The 10,627-nt window shown below is 34.0% G+C and overlaps 1 protein-coding gene across 1 annotated transcript in view; it reads right to left on the bottom strand.

Annotated features, from left to right (window-relative positions):
* Positions 1-18: 18 nt before the first annotated feature.
* The window catches only part of LOC123531931 (interferon-inducible GTPase 5-like), a 43,877-nt gene continuing 33,268 nt past the window's right edge, over positions 19-10,627 (bottom strand). Inside the window, exon 3 of the mRNA XM_045313239.2 lies at positions 19-5,203. Coding sequence (XP_045169174.2) covers positions 4,048-5,203 — 1,156 coding nt within the window. The 3' untranslated portion in view covers positions 19-4,047. The remainder of the gene's footprint in view (positions 5,204-10,627) is intronic.

Raw genomic sequence — 10,627 nt, 5'->3', positions numbered from 1 at the left:
CTCCCCCGAAATGGGTGGAGACGTACACTTATCACTTTGTTATCGAATAAACCCACACCAAATAGAAAAGTCAAACTGCTGGCAAACAGATAATATGTAGCACATTCTACGGGCATCTACTTTAAAGTCTTTGTTACTTCTGATATTGCTTTATATCTATTTTCTGATATTCCAGTGTGACTGTTAAAAAGTCTTTAGACATTATATTCAAATATGGCATAAGTTTTGAAAAACGAACACAGCCAAATACAAAAGTGAAAATTGTACAGACAAAATATAAAGCGATTTGCCTTTGAAAATTGAGATTGATTAAGACGATAAAGGAATAATCATCTACTATTTCAAGTAATTATCGAATTTTTATTTACATTTATTTACAAGTAGAAAATTTTCAACATCCTATTGTACTGTACTGTTTTCGATGCAGGGTCATTCGGACAAATCAGAATTGATATATAATTACACATGTTTTATCAATATAAGTATACAAGAAGGAGAATTCACGAAAATTTTGCTTATTACAACACTTACTTTTATATATAAAATATAAGTTTCCAAAACTGCATTAAGCGCATTCTACAGTCGTAATTGCCATGTCAGGTTATTGTGAACGGGATACTAAAACAGTATGCAACATATGTTTAATCTGAACAGTTATATAAAACACTTCCTCCCTCGAAATACTCAGTATCATGTTTAGTGCATTTCCTCGTGTTGGAAAGCACTCATAGAAAGCTGCACATTATCAAAGATGCTTTTAGTGTCATATTCAATTACATAATTTTCAGTGAATATTATCTGGTAATTTCAGAAAGAAAAATATCAAGTACATTACCATTGGTACTAATCTACAAAATGATAAAAATAAAGTTAAACATTTATCTGTTCATTTTTTGACAACATAAATATTGACTTGTAAGTTTACTAGAGTGAAAAACTGAAAATTGCAACATAGTATACATTACTCCCTTTATACTGAATATATAAATGGCTTCAATGTCTAATATTTACATTCGCCTTTTCTTTTCCATTGAAACTTTTGACGTTTATTTCGTATGAACAGCAAAATTAAAAGCGCGAAAGTTACGACATCGCTGCTTAGTGATAACCGACCGCTGCTTTGACGACATCCGCGTATAGTCAGGGAGCACGTTCCTTAGATGACGTCTCAGTTGTTCCGTCTGGTGAACAGAATGGCCGAGAAGCTGAGTTTAATGTTAAATGCTACAAATTAAATGCAATTCAGAATGTTATATAGTTTACAAATGGAAAGGAAATATAGGAAATATAATGTAAAAATAAGAAATAGAACTTTTTTTTCGGTGTTCATGCGAAATGAACGGCAGAACAGGATCGGCAAATTATACATGAATCGCTATTCATGGATTTGCCGACCCTATTCTATCGTTCATTTTGCAAGAACATCAAAAAAATTCATTTCATTTCTTAATTGATATGTATTGACATAAGATAAATGGCATTTGCACAGTAATCTTTACAAAATGACGTTTTTGAGCGAGTTATTTTAGGTAGTTCTGCACATTTGATCATATCCTGAAAACAGGGAATAATGACTGGATTCGGCATACCGAAATGAAAATAATTTCATAAATTAATGGCAACCGGTGAGTACTTTCATTACAATGGCAGAGTGGGTATCTTTCTACAGTTTAAATGTGAATGAAAACATCTGATATGTTGAAAAAATCCAAAAATGTCTTTAAATCAGCTTGAAATCAGCGATCCTCTTTTACTCATGGTAACATATCTCTTGAAACAAGCACACAGGCATGCACATTTTATTTCATCATTCCACAGGTCATATGATTATTTATGACTATGAGAAGTTTCATTTAAATCTACATTGTAGAAAAATCTATTTGCAAAATTGTTATAAAATTTGTGGTTTTCCTACAGACTCCCATAATGAGAACTTGTGTCTGGTTAAAATTTTTCAAAGAGATCAAACAAACACACGACACTATCGGGTCTATTTGCCGATTTTTGAAAAGTACATACTGAAGTTTTTTTTTGCTTTTTTTTTTTTTTTAATCAGGGCCCAATCAAATTTTATGTTGTAGAGAAAAATCTTGATCAAAACGAGCAGAACTACCCTTATTGTGTCTATGGTTTTGTAGAGCAAATATTTGATGGCATATGAAATTCAAACAGTAATTTCCTTAAGGTAATGTCAACTTAGTGACCGAATAAAGCGTTGATGATACTTTCTATTCATGGAAAAAAATATGAGTATACCCGAAATTCACAATGATATGTTGTCTTTCCCTTCTGATCTCAATCGGTTTTGTATCATTTAAAACTTCTTGCTTATAAAACAATAAAACTCAATTTCCCCGATCTTCACTAGAAATTGTAGACCCATGTCATTCAGTGATTATGAAGAAAACAAGAGGACCATGTTGGTCCTGAATCGCTCACCTGTCCGCACGCGTTTCATTCAAGTTTCATTGAAAATCAACATTCTGACCACTTTTAATGAAGATCCATCGAAAAGTATGGCCTCTAGAGAGGTCACAAGGTTTTTCCATTTTTAAACCTACTGACCTAGTTTTTGACCTCACCTGACTATGTTTCAAACTTGACCTAGATATTATTAAGATAAACATTCTGACCAATTTTCATGAAGATCCATTGAAAAATATGGCCTCTAGAGAGGTCGAAAAGTTTTTATTTTTTTAGACCTACTGACCTAGTTTTTGACCGCAGCTGATTTAGTCTCGAACTTGACCTAGATATCATTAAGATAAACATTCTGACCAATTTTCATGAAGATCCATTGAAAGATATGGCCTCCAGGGAGGTCACAAGGTTTTTCTATTTTTAGACCTACTGACCTAGTTTTGGATTGCAGTTGATTCAGTTTCAAACTTGACCTAGATATCATCAAGATAAACATTCTGACCAACTGACCTAGTTTTTAACCGCACATAAACCATTTTCAGACTTGATCTAGGTATCATAAAGATGAATATTCAGACCAACTTTCATATAGATCCCATGAAAAATTCCGCCTCTAGAGAGGTCACAAGGTTTTTCTATTATTTGACCTGCTGACCTAGTTTTTGGAGGCATGTAGCCCAGTTTCAAACTTGAACTAGATATCATCAAGATGACCATTCTGACCAATTTTCATGAAGATCTTATAAAATTGTGTCCTCTAGGGAAGTCACAATGTTTTATATTTTTAGACCTACTGACCTAGTTTTTGACCGCACGTGACCCAGTTTCAAATTTTTCCTAGATATTATCAAGGTAAACATTCTGACCAATTTTCATGAAGTTCCATTGAAAAATATGGCCTCTAGAGAGGTCACAATGTTTTTTCTATATTTAGACAACTGCCTTAGTTTTTGACTGCATGTGACCCGGTTTTAAACTTGACCTTGTTATCATCAAGGTTAACATTCTGACCAGCTTTCATAAAGATCCCATGAAAAATGTGACCTCTAGAGTGGTCACAAGCAAAATGGTACGGACGCACGCACGGTCGGACGGACGGACGACGGACGCCGCGCAATCACAAAAGCTCACCTTGTCACTTTGTGACAGGTGAGCTAAAAATACATTTTACACCTATTTCTTTATACTACTTTACTTAATTGGACTTAATTTGAATAAAATATTTCCGCGCATCTTATCAGTGGGTCCTTAGTTGTGTCCTTGGTCATTGTAGAAAAATGCCTTGCTAATGACACGTCAGGCAAGACGAAACACTTACAATACTACTTGTCATTTTTTGCGCCCATGTAAAACATAATTCAGGTAATTTTAATAATTTGGAGCATCGATTGCCTAGAAGTTACGCCTGCCGTTCTAGATGATTCGGACTGCAAATTTCAAAGAAATATCTAGTTTTTTATTAAACAGTTGATAAATCAGTATTCTTCTTGGTTGCATTCTTTGCTTCCTAAGGATCTCTTTTTCAGATTTTATTTTGTATACCTTTCGCTTCTCAAATATATTAATGTTTCCAACTTTTACCCTTTATAGTTTGAAAATAATTGTCTTGGTCCTCAAAATATGACACTAAATTTTCACGGCATTCATATTTCTCACCATTTCATCATTTGCTTTTATCGCAACATCTGAAATCGAATCTAGACAATCTCTTAAGTACCGTGCACAGGCTTTCGAAACCTTAAACTGAGCTACAATTGGAATAAATCTGGCTAATGAATTCATTTCTTTTTCGACTTGACTTATTGTATCAGAATCTTTGTCTGCTTGCAACAATATTTTCTCAACTGTGTGATCAGAAACATTTGAAACTTGAGCATCATGCTTAAGTGATGAGGGGTTTAGACTGAACTGACTTTTGTAAAATGTCATCTCATCGTGCAAAAGACGCCGGAGGTCTGAAACAATGAATTTAAATCCAAAAATGAGTGCAATGAATGGAATTCTTGCTTCGAGTCGTCTTTTCTTTACAAGATTTACTTCCTTGGTTGCATTTGAAAGTGTAAATGTTATCATATCTCTTTGCTGGTCAGTGCATTCAGCAATCAGACACAATTCTAGCCTTTCAAAATCTGAGTATTCATTCGTTTTCATATTGTCTATGAGAAAAACACGCAAGGGTGGAAGCCCATTTTCCTTCAAATGCCTGTGGCAATTTTCTCTAATACCTGCAAGTACTACGGCCTTGTCATGGCTCCTTGGGTGGCTTTTCTTGTTATTTTTGACATCTGTGTGGGCTTTCGTTCTCACAAAGAAGTATTTCTTCTGCATTCTTTTCATTTCCTTTGCAAGCCAGGCATCATTTTGTGTAAACCTGTCGCAAGACATGATTATGACGAATTCAAATTTAGAAAAGTCTATCTGGCGTAAGTAGTCCTCTCTCTTGAATTTAAGTGTTCCGACCCCTGGCAGATCCCACAGCTTGAAGTTTTTATTTGTTGGATGTTCGTAGGACTTCGCTTTCATAGTAGTTTCGACACAACCTACCGCAGCCGCCCCTTCGTCATCAGCTGTAAGGTTTCGTATTGCATTGATAAAAGAGGACTTACCAGATCCAGATTCTCCCGTTATAACGATATTTACTTCAACATTTTTCCACTTATCCAAGTTTTCCAATATGTGTTCCTTGATACCTGCCATTCCTTTCTCGTCAAACTTACTTTTGATTTCAACAGCAATACGAGAGTAGATATCCTTTGCCGTTTCCTTAGGCCCTTCAAGGACTCTGTAAGTAAAATATTCAAAGTGAAGCATTTCTAGAAAATCGTTTTTGTAAGAATATCTAATGTATCTGTTATATCCAACGTTTTTGTTGTACAATGTACCTAAATATTGCTTTAACATATTATTCTACATTGAGAAAGTAAATAACGATTATACTAGTTTATGATAAACCTGATATTAGCCGTCAAATGTATTTGACAAAAGCACGCGCATAAAATGTAATACAATCGTATACTTTATTTTTCACTTGTGAAATACAATTGGTATTGTTTGATAAGTGGACATAATTCTAGACCGAATCGTCCCATTGTATCTATTCCAAAATCAAGGATTATGACATTGGTTCTACGCACGGTCCATTTGTATCATAGTTAAATTTTTCCGGAAAGTTTATCCATCTCCATTTGTTCGAGTTCAACAATGGTTAATATAACTTCTGAAATTTGTAAAACGGCAATGACATATTAATATGGTATTCTCTAATTTCATAGAGACATCAGAGGTTAATATTGTTACACGTCATATTATACTGTTAGGTTTGTGCTAAGGTACTTCGGCCATCTTGAATTTAGAATAACCTGAATTTGCGGTATGAAAATATAGTGAACCAAAGCTTTCAAGTGTCCCTGTTCCATAGCACAAAGACAGCTCAGTTTGCAAAACCTCAACTAAAAGCAGCTGTATAGAAGGTTAAACTGAAATTTGTTAAAGAAAGCCAATACTTTACATGTTATTTTTGAAGTTTTCGGTAGCATTTATAAATCATTTTCATTTACTTTGTTAAAACTTCATGAATTATAGTTAGGTCATAGTTTCAATTAATGCATAGGGAAATTATTTTACTGAATAGAACTGAAGTTATTCCAAAAACTGTTTTCTACCTGACAACTGTATTAACGAAAATACATGTTGCTGTTTTCAGCATACATAAAGTAGCGTTATGTGCGGGCAAGATTTTTTCCATATATGACGACACTGTACCAATCTGCCTAAAATTATAAGACAAATGTGAGCAAGATTTAGTAATTTTCAAAAATTTGGTTTTATTTATTATTCTAGAATTGCTGCTTATCCCACGGAAAATTTGGCAGAAATGCGATTTTCGGCACTTTTTGCGAAAACTACCGAAATTGCCAAACGCAACATTTTCACAAAAACGTAATTCTATATTTATAAGTTATGTAAGTAATCGAAATATTTGCGTTATCACAATAAATGCAAATATTATTCAACACAATCTTTTCCGCAGACTGGTCCGGGACAAAGTAGACCTAATTGTGCATGTGTGTCTATAGTTATTCCTTATAGGATTTTTCGTGCGTACTTTACTAACCAACTGTGATTTATCCATGTTTATACAATTGGAGAATTTGCAGAATATGTTTAAACACAATGAGAATAATTTGCAGGAAAAATATACAGCCAAATTTTCGGAATAAATCATGTATGGCGGTAATACAAGTTGTATACACTTATAGACAACTATTAAACATTTAGAAGCTCCGACAAAAAATGCAATACGTTAAAGCTTTCGCACGAAAACCTGATAATTAAAATCAGACATATTCCAAAAGTAACCTTTGTTTTTGTATTTTGGCTCTTCGTTAAAAAATGATGTTTTTTGTATTTTTTCTCACTTTCATAGATCTAAAGCTGATAATAAATGTGTATTGCAATTCTGGCATAGAAATGGACACTAACTTAACATTACTGCGATGTCAACAGCGGACGCAGCAGTCCGGCACTAACACTTTCTACGAAACCAAGGATCACGAAATCTCATCATTGGGATGAGTGTCCAGTATACACCTGAAAATAATAGTCTTCTTTCCTAGTCTACACTTGGTTTATGTCGTCATTTATATAGAGTAGACTATAAATATTTGTACACATTCATTATCTCATAACAGCTTCTTTAATGTATGTTCTCTAAGATTAACAAATAACTGGCTCAGCTGAGACACCATACTTTAAAGTAAATTCAGTTATTTCACCGCTGGGTTCATAATGCACGGGAGTCTCGTGATGGTACATGCCTTTAATTCCATATGGTCGAAGTGTAATCAAGTACTAGTTAAATTTGCTTAGTTTATTTCTCACTGAAAAGATAGGACAGTTTTTAATGTTGGAGTTATAATGGAACATATGTGCATTTAAAGTTGCATAGTTTTTTAAAGGAGGTAAAACTGAAACAAGTAGGCAGTTCTCCTTTTTTAGCAATTCCACTCAGGTGAACTTTTACATTGTTTACAAAGCGAAATCAGTGTTGTGTCATTTTGAAATGCGTTTTTCGGCTGAAACTTATAGTTCCCGGAAAAGTTCTAAAATGGTTGAGTTTTTTATTTCTTTTATTAGGTGGGGGCCAATAAGGTCTACCCGCCCCCGGTAGACCTTTTTTCACAGATACCAAATTGTTCGACAGGACCACCCCTTTCAAAATAAAAAATGCTACTGTAACATATGATTTCACTGTTTCCATGGCAACCGTTATTTTTTTAAAAGGACAATCATATAGTTGATTATCAGTCATATCTTGGTCAGTTTAGGTGATAAAATAATAAAAATGGTGTCAAAATGGAGCTAAGATATTTGCATTTAAATAGCAGCACTTTTATGCTAATTAATTAATTTGCATATTCATGAATATTAATGAGAATGCTACAAAATGACAACATAATATTAGAAAAATTTATTTTCTAAGTTTGTAATCAATTTAAATGAACGAAATAGTTTTGGTTTGTTCTGAAAGTCTCTCAGTGTGTTCTAATATGGTATTTTGTAACACCAATGGCAATTGTTTTACTCAAAAATAGGTATGTTTAGCTAATTTGCATAAAATTAACCACTACCACAACCAATGTCTCGGGAAACAGGATACCACTAAAATTGAATAAAATGATATAATTAATTTTTATCAATAAAATAACAATTATGTGAGTTATGTTGTTCGGAAGTGTAATTTAAACACCTTTTTTGAAGGAGGAAACAGAATGTTACATACTTTACACATGTTACTTTACCATTTCAATAACCTTGTTTTATTAAATCAGTTATGTAGAAATTATAGATCTGACAGTTTTGATCTGGGGCCGTATTTATAAAGCATATTAAGTATAAGTTTTGACTTAAGTTGAAGATTTTACTTAAGTTTGTGGTGATTTCAGCTTAAGTCTTAGTCATAAACTTAAGTCCTATTCATAAAACATCTTAAACTTAAGTTACGTAAGAAATGACTTAAGTAGGGTCAATTATTTGCTTAAAGTTAAGTCACCTAACACCCTGTCCTATCTTTTAAGAAATTTCTTAAATCAGAAAACAAGATGGCGTCATCGGTACGATTCAATTGTAGTTTTTCAGATAAATGCACTTTAAACATAATTGTGCATGTTGTATCTGTCTGAAATTAATGGTTTTTTTATGTTTTTGTCCAAAATAAAAGCTATTTATAAACTGGATCAAGGGAAATAACGTATTCTGAAATGTTAAAGTTAACATAGTTTCTGCATAGAAACATTTCTTTGTTTTATTTGGTAAAACTATCATTTAGAAAGTAAGGATAGAAATTTAAAGTATATTGTGTTCGTGTACAATTTATTTCGCTTTATGCCTATCGGTATTTGAAGTGAATGTTATTTGTTTTCGCGATATGAGGGGTGAAAAATTTAGCCTTCTCAGCTTCAGGCACATAATCCATTCTAAATTTTAATAAATTTTTATCTAAAACGATATTGGTGACGTACCGATTATGTAAAAATAAACCGAAGTTTTCAGTTGCTTTATCTCTGCAACTGACCCTTCTGTCGGATCAAATATATTCAAAGTAGACTCTGCATGAACAGATGAAGGACTTGCAAGGCTTTGAACTATCAAAAATAAGTTTATTTCTATTTTTGTTTCTTACACCTAAACAGTAGTATATCAATATGGAGTTGCCCCAACAACACACTTGTCAGCTTGTCAGCAGCAACTGGTTACACATTTGGTTATAGAAGTGGCTAAGTGTCTGGTATACAGGCGTGAACCTATGTTTACGTTCGATAAACTAAGTTTTTCAAACAAAACTATGATTTTCGGTCATAAACATAGGTTCACGTTCGTAAACTATTGTTTACACTCGTGAACCCAGGTTCACACCCGTAAACATAGGTTATTGCTCAATCGAAAACCTAGTTTAATGAATGTATAAACATGGGTTCATGGGCGTAAACTAAGGTTTACGCTGTTTTTCATATTTTTTCACTCGAAAATACAGGTTAGTATTCGATAATCCTAGTTTTTCGACCAAGAACGTAATTATTGGATAATTGGCTTGCCTTGAACCATATGTTTACGAGCGAAAACCTATGTTTACGACGGTGAACTTGGGTTAACTAGCGTAAACCACAGTAAACAAAACTGTACCTAGGTTTACCCTCGTGAGACTAGGTTTCTCGAACAAAACTATGATTTTCGGTCGTTATCCTTTGTTCATGGGCGTGACGCCAATTGTCCAATAATTAAAAGCTAAGATTAACGACCAATAAACCAGGTCTTTTTAACGTAAAACCAGGTTTTTCGAATACTAACCTATATTTTCGAGCGGAAACCTAGGATAAAGTTCTCTGTAAACCATAAGTCACTCTCGTAAACATAGGTTCATGCTTGTAACCCAAGTTCACGGTCATAAACATAGGTTCATGTTTGTAAACTATGGTTTACAAGTGTGAACCGTGGTTCACGAGCGAAAGCACTGGATAACAATCGTAAACATAGGATAACGACCAAAATTCGTTGTTCAATCGAGAAACCTAGTTTATCAAACGTAAATCATGATTTACGGTTCATACATTAAGATAATAAAGTCACCTATGAATTTCGGGCTTGAACATGGGTTAACGGCCGTGAACCTGTCTACGGACGTGAACCTATGTTTATGACCGTGAACCACAGTTTAGGGACATGAACCTATGTTTACGACAGTGAACCTTGGTATACGAGCGTGAACCTAGGTTTACGTTCGAGAAACTGGGTTTCTCGAACAAAACTATGATTTTCGGGCGTAAACATAGTTCACGTTCGTAAACTATGGTTCACGCTCGTGGACCCAGGTTCACGCCCGTACACATAGGTTCTTGCTTAATCGAAAAACCTAGTTTATCGAAAGTAAAAACGAGTTTAAGAGCGTGTATGGCAAGTCAATTGTCCAATAGTTATGTGAACCTTGGTTCACGGTCGAAAATAAGATACCGAGCGCAAACCATAGTTTAAGCTCGTGAACCCAGGTTTTCGTTTGATAAACTAGGTTTCACGTGCGTGAACCATGATTTACAAACTTGAACCTATGTTAATGACCATAAACTGGGGTTTATGACCGTGAACATGGGTTTACGGCAGTAAATATAGGTTCACGCTCGTAAACATAGGATAACTACCGAAATTCATAGTT

The sequence above is a fragment of the Mercenaria mercenaria genome, chromosome 11, assembly GCF_021730395.1.
Source record: "Mercenaria mercenaria strain notata chromosome 11, MADL_Memer_1, whole genome shotgun sequence".
Taxonomy (NCBI): domain Eukaryota; kingdom Metazoa; phylum Mollusca; class Bivalvia; order Venerida; family Veneridae; genus Mercenaria; species Mercenaria mercenaria.
The sequence above is the reverse complement of the archived record's forward strand: the minus strand, read 5'-3'. Positions and strand labels throughout refer to the sequence as shown.